At 42.7% G+C, this 15387-nt stretch overlaps 1 protein-coding gene across 1 annotated transcript; it reads left to right on the forward strand.

Annotated features, from left to right (window-relative positions):
- The first annotated feature begins 4013 nt into the window (after window positions 1-4013).
- WDR48 (WD repeat domain 48) lies at window positions 4014-14073 on the forward strand. Its single transcript, XM_032946151.2, has 19 exons — window positions 4014-4141; window positions 5760-5900; window positions 6866-6944; window positions 7080-7162; window positions 7365-7494; window positions 7661-7749; window positions 7842-7943; window positions 8281-8505; window positions 8743-8817; window positions 8902-9001; window positions 9151-9248; window positions 9330-9437; window positions 9599-9695; window positions 10088-10183; window positions 10642-10750; window positions 11533-11620; window positions 11757-11833; window positions 11973-12165; window positions 12857-14073. Exons 1-19 carry the CDS (start codon window positions 4094-4096, stop codon window positions 12950-12952), a joined length of 2034 nt encoding a protein of 677 aa, XP_032802042.1. The 5' UTR covers window positions 4014-4093; the 3' UTR covers window positions 12953-14073.
- The last annotated feature ends 1314 nt before the right edge of the window (window positions 14074-15387 follow it).

Consider the following 15387-nt stretch of genomic DNA (forward strand, 5'->3'; position numbering starts at 1 on the left):
TTGTCTGAATTGTGAAGATGTCCTTCAGCCTTGTGCCTTAAATAGATGGTGTAGATGTCAATGTGCTTTACGAGCAAGAAGTGGCAGAAAGTAGTGTTTGCATAACTTGTTATATTATATAGAATTGTTAAATATGTAGTGGGTTCTACGGAGGCACACACTTGAACTTGGAGGCAACACATTTATTACAAGACCCCAACGGGGTAACTACATAACCGGGTCAGTTGGCTAACACACTGCCTGACCCACGATGTCGAGCGTAAAGACCGAGGATCGAAGAGACGTAGTACCGACGGGTTCCATTCCAACAGACAGCCGCGATTGCTCTCAGGACTTCCTTTTTATGCTCCCAAGCGTGGCCCCGCTCCGCCTTTGGCCACGCTCCCTTCTGGATCTTACCAAAAGGTTTTCGACCGAGCATCACGTGTCCCTCAAGCCACCCTTTGGGCCCCCTCGCTACCCTGTCCCGGTCACGTGCCCTCTCGGGTTCACCCAGACTGTCACGTCCTTACTTGCCCCCTCTCTGAATGTCACCAGAACCGCTTCCGTGCCGTACCTACTCTGGTGCCAGAGAGAGGCTCAAGAGGCACAGTTCCACTCTTGTAACAGTAGCTGGTGCTAAACGCCAAGAAAGACTCCATTTACGTCACTACAAATATGGTAATATGAAATCATATATACCATACTTATATTTCGATTTAAAGCTTTCGTGACTGCAGGGATTCATCTTGATTCTTTCGGTAAAGTCACGTAGAATGGAAATAAAATAATGAAATAAAATAATAAAATTCTCATGACGTTTCGGCCACAACACAAGTGGCCTTCTTCAGGTGAAGAAACAGGTCTATCAAGAAGACAGAACTTGAATGAACGCTGTTAAGCAAGGACTGTGTCTTTTGAAACTGTGTGGGCGGAGTTGAATTAGCATGGTTACTCCGACTACACAATCCGCAAAGCCATCACTCCAGTCATAAAGAAGGATCCTCTTGAGGAACCATTCAAAACCATCACCTTACCCTACATTGTGGGGGTCACAAAAAATATCTCCAAAATCCTGAATAAACACAAGATCCAGGTCCGATTCAACACAGTACATAAAATCCGTGATCTAGTTCCATCTGTAAAAGATGTGGTTCCAGACATACATTACCCGGGCGTTTACAAACTAAAGTGCCTCTGTGGTAGCAGCTACATTGGAGAAACCAAACAACATATCTCGGACCGCATCCGTGAACATAAAGCAGACTTGAAACACGGTAGAACGAACTCCTCTGCCGTGGCAGATCACTGTTATAATTCAGTGGGCTCACATGACATTGACTTCTCCAAGACGGAGGTTCTTTGCAAGCCATCCGGCTACCATGAGAGATTCGTTCATGAGGCCATCCACACATACAAGCACAGAGATAATTTCAACCGAGAAGATGGATTTTGGCTTAGTAACCATTGGAAAGATGTTTTAAACCATTTCGGTTCTTAATTGATTGTATCTTACGGTGACCTTCAGACCGCAGCCCTTTCGCTGGCATTGCCTCTTAATACCTCTCACACCACGGTTAATGGTATGGTTTATAACATGTAGTATAATAATTAATAGTATAACATTGTAATGTTTAACATAACTCTTTTTGTTCCCAGCCCCCTCCCTCCTCCCCCGTTCCAGAGGTGGGGCGTGTAACATGCTAATTAAGCTCCGCCCACACAGTTTCAAAAGACACAGTCCTTGCTTAACAGCGTTCATTCAAGTTCTGTCTTCTTGATAGACCTGTTTCTTCACCTGAAGAAGGCCACTTGTGTTGTGGCCGAAACGACGTGAGAATTGTATTATTTTATTTCATTATTTTATTTCCATTCTACGTGACTTCACCAACTTATATTGTGATACAGGTTACTTGTAATTAAAATAAACTGTCATGAGTTAGAAACGTACCTTTTTATTAACACGTCCAACAACCAATTATGATCGACATGCCAGATATGCTAGGCACCAACACATCCACTATGATGGACGTCCAAACATCCAACAAAATGTGCTGGACATGCCACACATCATCACGGCGCTTGTGCCAGGCTAGGTGCACTTTGACGCCAACACAATTCATGTCAGACAACATATCTACATAACTGGCACGGTTTATTTTGTGCTTTCTCCGTATGCCCATAATGGGGGCTAACGAGCATGGCACGGGCTGGAGAGTTTATTTGGTGTGGTACAGATGGTTGTGGAGCTAAGTGGACTTGTCAATAACTGGTACCAGTGGTGTCAAGATCGGCCTCTATGGAGGAAGCGCTTGAAGACCGCTACTGAGCAGTTGGAGGCAGTCGCCTTCTAACAAAAGCGGAGGGCGAAAGAGCGATGCTCACAACAACGAGCGGAGTGCAAGTCGGCTTAAACGCAGTGAGGTGGCACAGAGAGCACGTGTGGCGCATCTGTCAGTCATCTCGGTCAGTCAAGCGATAACACTTGGGTTTTCCCAATGACCGCCTGCCAGCAGCCAGCCTTCCACACTTCACGTAATATGGTGATGTCACCAAGGCGCATGTGCCAGGCCAGGTGCACTCCGAGGCCACGTGAAGTGTCGAAGACTCCTTGCCAGGTCACGGGACAGATCCAGGTGCCATGGGTTGACAGGGTTGACTGGCAGATGCACCAGCCGTGCCCCCCACTGCGCCAACTTGCCGTATTTTAGCCGCCCAGCGCCCCACTCGTTGCGAACGTGCACCTAGACTTTCTCACACATCATACATTTACTCACTCACACTATGCACTGACTCACTCACACATCATGCACTGTCTCGCTCATCATGCGCTTACTCACACATCATACACTCGCACAACCACTGACCCATTCACTCATCATACGCAGGTTCACTCATCGTATGCTGGCTCAATCGCACATCATACACTCACTCACACTGCCGCTGACTCGCTCACACATCATACACTCACTCACTCATCATGCGCTGACTAACACATCGTGCGCTGACTGACACATCATACACTCACTCAGGCTGCTGCTGACTCGCTCACACATCATACACTCACTCACTCATCATCCGCTGACTAACACATCGTGCGCTGACTCACACATCATACACTCAGTCACACTGCCGTTGACTCGCTCACACATCATGCACTCACTCACACATCATACACTCACTCGCACATCATACACTCACTCAAGCTGCTGCTGACTCACACATCATACACTCACTCACGCTGCTGCTGACTCGCTCACACATCATACACTCACTCACACATCATACGCTGACTCGCACATCATACACTCACTCAAGTTGCTGCTGACTCGCACATCATACACTCACTCACGCTGCTGCTGACTCACTCACACATCATACACTGGGAGTGTCGTGCTGCCAGATATGGCTGCAGGTTTTTGTCGTACGTGTTATGTATATCGTTTATTGTTAAATTTAAAATCACAGTTCCTATGATTACTGTTGTTACATTATATTCTTGGTTCTTTCGTAAAGTCACGTAGAAGGGAAACAAACATTGTTTTGCTAGCTATATTTTGGTGATTCGAAAACATGGTTAATCTAAATTGTCTTATGGTTGTTGTTGGCTTGCACCGCATTGATTTTTGCACACAGCGTTTTAATATTTTTTTTGTGTGGAATATTTGCTGGTTTATTCCAGGATGTTTCTGTTACGCGTTGTCGCTTTAAGATGTTCTGTGTTCAAATTTTGTTTGTTGCGGTTGCACCCGACTTAAGAGCCGCATGGCTCACAGGGCTATACCTAATAAATGAAACTTGAAAACTTGAAACCTAGCCTGACATAAGCGCCCTTGTGACGTCACCGCCGCTTACTGTTGTCGTTGGGTTTAAGTTAGGCCCCGCCCCCATCTAATCACGCGGTCACATAACTGGGGGGGAGGGCACGCGCCCCGCTCCTACCAAATCACGTGGTCACAGAACGGGGGGGAGGGGGAATATCGCGCCCCTCCCCAATCACGTGGTGACGGAACAGGGGGGGGGGGGTAATCGCGCCCCGCCCCTCATCGACCCCTCTCCCCCCCCCCACGTGACTTCCGTGCGCGGTGGCGTCAGGGCGCATAAACACGGGAAGATGGCGACGCATCATCGGCAGAACCCGACCGCCCGGCGGAAAGTTCAGGTGAACTGCGGCGGCGGCGCGGGCTCCGAGAGTGGCCGAGTCGAGCCGCTGCGAGCGCGGGGCGAGCGAGCGCGTTGTAGTCAAGCGCGGCCCTTTGGCGGCGCGGCTCCCGTAGCTCCCTGCCGGCCTGGGTGTCTGGGGGGGGGGGAGGTGGTGCAAGCGCGGCCCAGAGTCCCGCGTCTCCTGCGCCCCACCGCGGTCGGGCGCCCATTGGTCGTTTAGCATCACGTGACGCGGCGCCGGCCAATCGGGCTGCGCCCCGGGGGGTCCCCGCGAGCGTGAGCCGGGCACGGGGCTCTTGGGTCCGCAGTTCCAAGTGGGGGAACCGCTCGGCTCTGGGGGTGCGGTGCGGTGCGTGAACCCTGGAGAAGCGGGACCCCTTAGACATGGACATCCAGAACCGTGTCCGAAAACCACAGACCGGCGACAGAGAAAACACGGGAACATAGAATCTAGCCCCAGAGAATCGATCAGAATATTTATTCTGGAGGAATCCGATGAGCTATAAAGCTCTTTTTTTGGTCACAGATGTCTAGTAGGGGAGGGTAAGAAAGTTACACTAACAAATAATACAAAAACACGATAGTAGTGCAAAGTAAATGAAAGGCAAACTAATCATACAAAGCATACAAGTAAAACTAAACCATTCCCTTTCCTTGACCCAGAGGATATGGTCCCATATAACCAGATCCCGATCCTAAACCCCAAGACCTCGGAGTCGAAAATTCTTGTCCGAGGGAAGAGTTATTAAGCACGCACAAGTTGACCCTACAGTTCCTGACAGGCACACAGAACCCATGCCTAGTCCTAAACCACGTAGAAGAACCTATACATGGTCCCTTAGAAACTGGATTGAAATAATATAATATCAGGTCCCACAGAACCTGATATAGGTGCCATAAACGCTGAAATTGGAAAACTAGACCCATAGAACGAGGACCTGTACACATAGAAGTAGGTGCATGGCTCATGAATCCACTTTTATAGAAACAGAACCAAGCGTCAAAGTTCCAGAGAACTTGGTAGAAGCAAAAGCTGGTCTCAGAACCAGGAAGTAAACCCATATAATCGGTGTTATGGTTGGACAACAGAACTCATGATAACCAAGGTAATGTCCCATATGAACAGGAACAGGTCTTTTAAACGCCATCTATCCCTGATTCGTGAAGGGTAAAGTACTTCTCGATACTAGTTCTACTCAGATATCAAAATAAAGTTTGCCATCTGCCAAGCATCGGGCCTACCCAGGACCAGGTCTATCCATGACCAGGTTTCCTTGTCTTACTTCATGACCACGTTTGTCCTCATGTGTAGCACCATGTTTTTTTCTTTCAAAGTATAGAGATACATCTTCAGAACCCAGTCTCTTCATACAGCCATGTCTCAAGTATACAGTCCAGATGTCGAGATAACAGGACTTTACATTAATTTAGTTTTTATGAAACGTGTTGCTTGGTACTGTGTCCAAAGGCATGCGGAGATAAAAACGTTGAAATACATTTTTAAATAAATCCTTGAGTAAATAAAAAAAGATCATATTAGGTTCCTGTTACATGGTGAATTTGATGTTACTCCCTTGATTTGCTGTGCTCATTCTGTTTTCTTTACATGTGTACAGGTATCATATGTGATCAGGGATGAAGTTGAGCGGTACAATCGCAGTGGCGTCAATGCCTTGCAACTTGACCACTCACTTAACAGACTATTTACAGCTGGTCGGGACTCCATCGTCAGAATATGGAATGTCAGTCAACACAAGGCAAGTGGCTCATTTTCACTCATTTAAGGCCAGTTTATCCATGTAAATACATTTATAAAAGTGCAACTCTTATAACCGTGGTTATCATCAGTGTGCAGTATATGTACATTGTAAGCTCTATTAAACAGTTCTTTATTTCATTTTCTACTGAACTGGTTAAATGTCTGAAGAGTCTCGAACATCCAGCAGCAGAGAGTTCCAGGCCGACAGACCGCTGACCGCGAAGCGAAGCCGCGAGATCCAAAATTTGCTGTTCGAGTGCACAGAATGATCAGGTCGCCATGAGCTGCTGAATGAAGATAGCGACAATTGACAATGGAATGTACCAACAGACACATGTCCATCAGCATGCAGTGGATTGGTGGAGACGCTTGTATACCAAAGTGCATAGCTTGTTTAATTGGCAGCCAGTGCAGGTCATGGTGGATGATCGGTGTGATATGGTCATATTTCCACTTCTACACTATCAAATGTGCAGCTAAGTTCAGGACAGACTGGAGTTGACTCGATGGATGACGCTGGTGTGGCTGAAAGACACAATCGTCCACATGACTGGTGATGAATGCGCAGACTAGTGTCTTCGCCACATTAAGAGTCAATGAACGGAGTACTGTACTTAGCTGACGAGTTGGTAACAGCGGTGCAAAAGAAGTTCAACATACATGCATACAATAGCACTTGCCCGCAAGACGCATGTGTGTAAAGAATGTCAGTGCAGGGCCAAGGTTACATCCCAGGGACTTGACATCAGCAGACAGCGGGATGTCTGTGCACCCCCCCCCTCCCCCAGGTGACACTGAATATTGGCGTGTTGCTGCCTGGTACCAAGCCAAATGAACTGAATCATATCAGCGTTTAACTTCACGTGGAATGTTTTACACTGGGGGTTGTGTGCAACTCGTTCACACTGTTCTTGTGTGAGGCTTATCAATGGGTCTAAACTTGGTTGTATTTTTCTTCCACAGCAAGATCCCTTCATTGCCTCCATGGAGCACCACACAGACTGGGTCAATGATGTTGTGCTATGCTGTAATGGTAGAACATGTAAGTGTCTGGCCGAAATAGATAAAAGCTATTATTTTATGTATTTTAATTTATATTTGTATAAAAGTATTTATTTTTGCAAACATTGTTTCTTCAGTAACATTAGGAAACACGTTTCCTTTTGTTCTATTACAGTAATATCTGCATCATCAGACACAACTGTAAAGGTGTGGAATGCACACAAAGGCTTCTGTATGTCCACTTTAAGGACTCACAAGGTACTGCATGTTCAATATATTTTTTTAATAACTGAAGCAGCTTCTATTTGCATACAGTGATTAATCTACTAGTGTTTGATTCTTAGTCGTTGTTGCATGTGTCAGAACAGAATAATCGGATCATGTATACGTTACGTAGATCACAAACTCATATGCTACAGTAATACATATCTACGTTTAATTCAGCAATTGTTTTTTACAGGATTATGTCAAAGCACTGGCTTATGCTAAAGATAAAGAGCAAGTGGCATCTGCTGGTCTGGACAGGCAGATCTTCCTCTGGGATGTGAACACATTAACAGCTTTAACAGCTTCCAACAACACAGTTACTAGTAAGTCAGAGCTATATGCATTGTAATACAGGTTAAGAGCGACATCTCTTTTAATAATGCTCATTTCTACCTGCTCCCATACTGGATGTTGAATAACTGTATATGTGTGTTAATTGCATGTATTATTGTTATGTTCTAAATGGCTCTGGCATTTACTTTTTTACAGCATCTTCTTTAAGCGGAAACAAAGATTCTATCTATAGTTTGGCCATGAACCAGATGGGAACCATCATTGTATCAGGATCAACAGAGAAGGTTAATTTATGTGCACTTTATAAACTGGATTCTTTTATTCTGATGTAACATATGAACGTTGCTATTCATGAGAATTCTTCATTTATTTACAGGTTTTGCGTGTCTGGGATCCACGAACATGTGCAAAGCTTATGAAACTAAAGGGCCACACTGACAATGTCAAGGCACTGCTACTGAACAGAGATGGAACACAGGTAAAGTGATCTAATAGTTCCTTGTTTTGGAGGATTCAAGTACCCTCTTATGATAATTGATGTACATGTTTTAATATACACATTTATTGAAAACTGCATGGTAGAGCCGTTTTGTTATTTGTGGCATGTTTGATCAGCTATATTCAATTTGTGAGTGGCATTTATGCAAGGAATAAAGTATTTTACTTTGTCGAGTGGACCAGGCTTATAGGAGGACGCCCTTTAATTTCTGTCAGTCATGACCAAGTGCCATTGCATGGATATATTTTTTCTTTATTCATTAAAACCTTGTACCGTTGTTTGTCTCTCTACTACATTATGATGATATGCCTTGCAGTGCTTATCAGGCAGCTCCGACGGCACTATCCGGCTGTGGTCGCTGGGCCAGCAGCGCTGCATCGCGACGTATCGCGTGCACGATGAGGGCGTGTGGGCGCTGCAGGTGAACGACACCTTCACTCAAGTGTATTCGGGTGGACGTGACCGCAAGGTTTACTGTACTGACCTGCGCAACCCCGACATACGAGTGCTCATCTGCGAGGAGAAGGCGCCTGTGTTGAAGGTTAGGACCTGGGCTCACACCCATTAGATGTGCACAATTATACCTGGAAAACAGCCACAATTAAGTAATTTAAACATGAATGTAGTTTAAATTTAAATAATGTTATGTTATAATGTTTATGTTATGCTCATTTATAAGACATTAATTGAATTTCGCATATTTGTGTCTGTTGTATTACACGAAATGGTGTTTGAAATAAGTAAAGCATAATACATTTTTATTGTTTATTTTTAACAGTTGGAGCTAGACAGATCTGCAGATCCTCCTCCAGCTATTTGGGTTGCAACAACACAGTCTTCCGTCAATAAATGGGTAAGATGCTGCATGTTTTTGTAAATAATAATATTTCTGTGGGCTTGTTTGTGATGTAAGCCATTGCTTTTCTTGTGATTGCAGTCTCTAAAGGGTCACAATTTCCGGATGTCGGGAGATTATGATAATGACTGTGCTGGCTCCATCACACCGTTATGTACACAGCCAGAGCAAGTAATCAAAGGTGAGGCGTTTTCATAAGGCTATTTTCAGTGGTTTACATACTGTTATCATCCAACATTTGTTTATGATACATCATTGTCCTGGTATTATTGAATGTTTGTCCTGCCTAAAATATGCATGACACATGAGCTTAAAGATTCTTATTTGCAGGTGGTGCGAGCATCATTCAATACAACATTCTAAATGACAAGAGGCACATCTTGACAAAGGACACCAACAATCATGTAGCATATTGGGATGTTCTTAAGGTGGGTTGTTCAACAGAGTTTGATACATTACAGTCACAGTAAAGTGTCATTACGATGCTGACATGTGCTTTCGTCCAATAGGCATGTAAAGTAGAAGACTTGGGCACAATGGATTTTGATGAGGAAATAAAGAAGCGATTTAGGATGCTGTATGTGCCGAATTGGTTCTCAGTTGACCTAAAGATTGGGGTAAGGTTGACCAGCATCATTTTTTTAATGCTCAATTTATTTAGCATACTTTTTTTTATTTGCAAGCCTGCTCACATACTTTAACCATTGCTGTTGGGTATGCATATTTCGTATTAAATTGCAATTTACTATATATACATCCATCATTGACGTTTTACCAGATGCTGACTATTACCTTAGAGGAAAATGACTGTTTTGCCGCCTGGGTCTCTGCTAAGGATGCTGGCTTTGCCAGCCAGGATGGCGCTGACCCTAAGTGTAAGTGGGAGCTCACAAGGAGGTGCAAAAATAAGGCAACAAGATTTACCACATAGTCCATAATAAATATGTTTGCTCTGAACTGTGATTTTTTTTATGAACACAATTATAATTTATCACGAACAATTAAAGCAATAAGCAGCCACACTGGCGTGTATATATTAGTTTTGCCTTTTTTATGTGTTGTGTTTATATACAAAATGTAAATGTACACAATATAAATCAAAATGTGATTCGCATATTTCCTGCAGTCAAAATTTTGGTTTATTTACATATGGACTTGACAAACCTAATATTAAAGTCAATGCCGCAAGTATCTAGATATTGCCTGAAGCATCTGCAGATGACTGCCATTGGAGATGCTGACCCCTACTGGTGTGTCTCTACTGCAGTAAACTTTGGAGGGTTGCTTCTTCAGGCACTGCTTGAGCACTGGCCTAGAACTCATGTGGGGCCAATGGAGGATGATGACATTGAGATGAGCCAAGGTGATTTCTGATGTTTGCACAGTCACTTAGTCACTTGAAGATGTTTTTCTTGTTCGTGTTTTTGTTTTTTTGTTTGTTGTGGTTGCACCCGTTTCAAGAGCCGAATGGCTCACAGGGCTATACCAAAATAAAGAAACTGAAACTAAAGAAAGAAAGACACAGTCAATGCCTGGTGACTGAAGATGTTTTAAACGGACGAAAAAAAACAGAAATACTTTTAATGGGTTACATTTGCCCTTTTCTTTCCTTTGGCATTCAGCCAGTGGCTTTAGTTAAATTAATTTGGTAAACTGCCCTTTTATTCTTTAAACTTTGTGACATTCATACCATCTGTTTTGGTAGGGGCCTTTGGATGTATTTAATATGTATAGTGTTATTTAAGGGCTGGACTTTTTAGCACCTTGAAGTTCAAACGTATATTGGAATTCTGTTAATAATTGTTTTTCCCCATTTGGCAGTTAATGGTGAGCCAGAGAACAGAGTGGTGACAAAGGGTAATGGATACTTTCTAGTTCCTCCACACACGCCCGTTATATTCACTGAAGCAGGAGGACGCACATTGTTCAGGTAAAAACAACACGACAGTAAAACCTTGATGCCAGACTAAGTGGGAGGAGAACCTTTCCGTTTGTGGGGAATGTTCGGCACACTTCAACTAGATACATGCAATATTACATTTAAAATACACTTGCACGTAATTAACACCTTGCATTTTTAATTCACACTTAACTAAATTTGTGCAGTTTTGTTTACAAATTTTATGACATAAATGTATGATTTTTCTAATCTGAGTCACTTATCACCATGAAGCAGAGGTGAAAGGCTCAGGTTTACTGGATGTAGAAGGCTCAAGAGATGTAGAAAGATGGAGAGATTTTCTGACAGATTTTTTTGTAAAATAAATGTGAAAATAAGAGTACTCGAAGAGCACGTAGATGGCTGAGGTGTTCAGAGAACAGTATTCTGACGAAGATTCTTGGCTTGTACTCCCTTTTACTTAAGAGGAGCCTTTCTGGATTACCCCAAATTCCTGATTATGCAAGTTTGACTTTTGAGGTTTCCCTTTACTAATACACATTAGACCTCCATGAAAATTTCCTGTGTGGAAGCATGAATGTCAATAGATATTTACGGAGGTAGGCGACTTTTAAGTGTGTTTATCTGCAATGAATGTTTTAATTAAACAAAAAAAGTCGACATCGATGTAAATGGAACCAAACAGATCTGTCACAAGTACATTCTTAACAAGATTAAGATTTATATGAAAATTATTGTATTGTCAGGTATCTACCTGGTACAAAGTCTGCATGCCTAAAATTGTCTTTATGAGTTGCCAATTGTTGTCTCAGGCTTCTGTGCAGAGATGCTGGTGGAGAAACAGAGTCTGTGCTGTTGAATGAGACTGTGCCTCAGTGGGTGGTTGATGTGGCTGTGGATGTAAGTAAGCTATTGGGTTCAATGCATATTCCTTCAATTTGCTTGGTCATTTCCAAAACAGTGTATGAAAATGATTGAACATTTTGTCAGTTGATCTTTGTTTTTTTTATTCATATTGCCTATACCTCTTTTACAGAAAAATATGCCAAAATTCAACAAAATACCCTTCTACCTTCAACCTCACTCGAACTCTGGAGCTAAAACATTAAAGAAGTAAGTATGATCTTACAGGAATTTGCTTTTACAATGTAAGGTTATTTTACAAGAATTAGCATTCGGGTTGTTGAATGAACTTTGACCCTGGACCAAAGGGGGCAACCGCGCAAGTTGTGATTATCTGCCTTTACTGTAGGGATCGTCTCTCAGCCAGCGACATGCTTCAGGTGCGCAAGGTCATGGAGCACGTCTACGAGAAAATAATAAATGCCGAGACAGAGTCGCAGACCCCAAACTCGCCCAACAACGACAAGACTCGGGAGATGGACAAGGAGGAAGACATTGCTGCTTTGGCCGAAGAAAAAATCGAGCTCCTCTGTCAAGATCAGGTAAGCCTGCACAGAAGTAGAGTTGAAAAACTGCATTTCTAAAGCAGTTGAGGGGCTGTTGTAAGGAACACAAGCCATTTTGCATCACTATGCAACAATGTGATGGCTTTAAGTTTCTTAACCATATGTGTGTTATGTCCTATTAATGTACCGTAAGCGTGCAAGGCAAGTCCTAATATGCATTTGGATTTACACTACATTTTACATCTGAATGTATATTATACTAGCTTTACTACCCGGCTTCACCCGAAACTTGGATTCTTGTCCAAGTTAATACACGGCCTACGCGGATGGTGGGGTGGGGGGGGCGATGCGTGACGTCAGCAGGCACACTGCATCACAGATGTGACATCACCGCTCACTTGCCATGCAAAATATATCCATTATTGTGCCCCCCCCCCCCCCCCCAAAATACAAAAGTGCGTTTTTATACTTTTTGCATTGTGTACAGTCGGAACACTACCCACATGGCAAATTTCAAGTTTGTTGCATGTTGGGAAGTATGCTAAACATTTCGAACAGACACACATTCACAAATTTCCATTTTTTATATATAGATTTTCTTTCAAATGAGCAATTTATTGAGAAAAACATGTGTTGTATCAGTACATGATGTGTCTTATTTCAGAGGTAACTAGTGACAAATGATTGTACTAATAATAGCATTCATATGCCTCTGTTTTTGTGCAAGGTTCTTGATCCAAACATGGATCTCAGGACAGTTAAGCATTTCATCTGGAAGAGTGGAGGGGACCTGACACTCCACTACCGACAGAAGTTTCCTTGAGCAGCCTTGGAGGAGCCTTTTGAAACTTCTCAAAGCTGACACAGACAGGACCTATTTGTTACAAGGCATTCCAAACAACCATATCTTAATACGTGTTGGTTAGTCATGGTTGGAAGATGAAACGTTGTAGACCCACTTAATCCGTGGGGGAGGTGGGTGGCCTTTTCCTCTGATGTTTGTGCAGAGATGTATTTTAAACTGTACATTAAAGGAAATATGCATTGAAAAATATGTATAACAGTGCCGTACTTATGAGTGCAGTTTTCAGAAAATATATATTGAGTTCAACCTCAAAATGTAAATTATCCATTATAATTTGACTTAACCTATGTTTTGCAATGTATATTATGCACTTGATATATAATGAGCACAAACAGAGCCAGTTCCTCATATTTGGTTGTGTTTCATGTGTCCTGATGGTAATTGCTCTGAGATGTCTGCACAGTAACATTAAGACCAACAAAGAACTACCCAGTCCATTTGTGCATGCATACTTGCATTTTCAAAATACAGTGCCACAGCCCTTGTGTTTTAAAAGTGAAGCAATATGGGTTTTTGTATGATTTTTCTTCAGATTTGTAATGTGTGCTACTGCCTTTTTTGGGAATGGCAATTATGAAACATTTTTCCTCTGTTTACCTACAGAATCTCTCTTATCTGCAAAGTAGGCCAGTATTTATCAGGATTAGATTGAAAACCCTTGTAAAACCTTCCCCTTAAATGATCAAATTGAAAAATGTAGGTGTGTATCCGTGTACACTTTAATGTTTCATAGACATTTGTCAACCTTACACAATTGATACCTGCGACACGTTGAAGAAATTTTTCGTCAAACCCTCAGTCCAATTTTGTTTCCGTATTTCAGCCATGGTCAGTTGGGTCCATGTTTGTGAATTTGATTTAACAGTTGTCACTGTACATAGGTAATTCACCTGCTGTCTTAGCATATGTCCTGCATTTAAGCATGGCTTATAAGACTGAACATTGCACAGGTTACCTCTTGTGAAGTACATTGTGTTTATTTTTTAATTATCTGTAATATACTGTACCTTGCTGATAATGTAGATAATGCTTGTAATGTGCAGCACATCACTGCCTGTATTAAAAACAGCTGCATAATATTTGTTATACATTTCCTTTTGCATGATAATGTCTGCTGAATGTTGGAGTTGTGTGAGAATTGTCCATGCCCTGCCCATGCCCTGCCCATGCCCTGCCCATGCCATTGCTAGCCCTTATGGTCTTGCGATACTTCTCCAACTACCTCCTACACATGAAGTCATCCGATCACCCCATCTCCACAGTGGTCATCAGCTTGGCGTGTCTCTCCTTTGGCTGCCATTCCATCACCTATCTTATTAATTGGCCATAATCCTTTCTCGAGATGTCCTGCCCAAACCCACTTTCCTCATGTGAATTTGCTGTTTCTGATTAGTGTTTATTCTCTGAACTATGTGTTCCCCTCTTGGCCTTGGTGTAATTGCAAGAAACAATACAGGACTACAACGTATCCTCAAACGGTAAACAGCAGTGATACGGGCTGCAGTAAGAAAAGGTTGCATACTTGGACTTAATTTGAATTTCGACCACTGATAGGTAATAAGCAATCATTTAAAGTTGAACTTTAGAGCTACATTTGTTAAAGTTATAATTTCTACATCAGTTATGACGTAAAATTCGAGGCCTACATTTTACTTGGTTTATGCCTTTATTTCCTCAGTTCAATTTTCAGAAAACAATCCTTGGTGAGCGTCGTCTTCCCTGATGTACCTATTTTTACTTTTGATGTGACATGCCAAGGGTATGTAATTGCACGTGCATCGACTTTTCAGTTCAATGGTTTTGTGCCTAATAAAGGCCTATGTAGCCGTCCACGTGACCAAATGAAACAGTTGATGGAGCAAACCGATTTGAGTAACATCTCAAAGCATGCATGGCTACGACATGGCCACGAGATGGCAGTACAAGTGCTTTAACATGTCTGCGAACTTGTGTTCCTTTTTTTCAAGGTTCCTGTTTGCAAAACAATGGAATTGTACAAACATCCTATCGAAACTCTCTTGGACAAATCACATTACAATATTATTGTTGTTAGGGGTCAACTGTGTTCAGCATTTTTTCAGGGTCTAGAAAATGCCCATCGCCGGGAAATCAAGTCTTGCTCCTGTAGCCCAGGCAATTGTGAATCAAGATTCTCACATCGTTTTATATTGCTGTGGAATTCAGTAGTGTATTCTGATATTTCAGTCACACACGAAGGCGTTTTAAACAACCGGTAACCGTTTTTTTATATTTATAATCGACTACTGGTTCCAAGGTCGTGGCGAACCTATAAACAACACTTCGGTCTAATTTGCCGCGTGGTACATTTGTCCTCGTTTCCCAGTTAAAAGGCATAAGCGAAGCTCTGCAATTTCTTGTTCACGCCTGAAGGA

The sequence above is a fragment of the Petromyzon marinus genome, chromosome 4 (genome assembly GCF_048934315.1).
Source record: "Petromyzon marinus isolate PM22_M1 ecotype Great Lakes invasive population chromosome 4, UKy_Petmar_22M1.pri1.0, whole genome shotgun sequence".
Classification (NCBI taxonomy): Eukaryota; Metazoa; Chordata; class Hyperoartia; order Petromyzontiformes; family Petromyzontidae; genus Petromyzon; species Petromyzon marinus.

What these genes read in the sequence shown, in the direction of transcription:
- WDR48 (XM_032946151.2), top strand. Translation starts at nt 4,094, where the DNA reads ATGGCGACGCATCATCGGCAGAACCCGACCGCCCGGCGGAAAGTTCAG. An exon ending in CATATTGGGATGTTCTTAAG is followed by an intron (nt 9,249 to 9,329) that starts GTGGGTTGTTCA and finishes TTCGTCCAATAG; the next exon opens with GCATGTAAAGTAGAAGACTT. An exon ending in GGAGCTAAAACATTAAAGAA is followed by an intron (nt 11,834 to 11,972) that starts GTAAGTATGATC and finishes CCTTTACTGTAG; the next exon opens with GGATCGTCTCTCAGCCAGCG.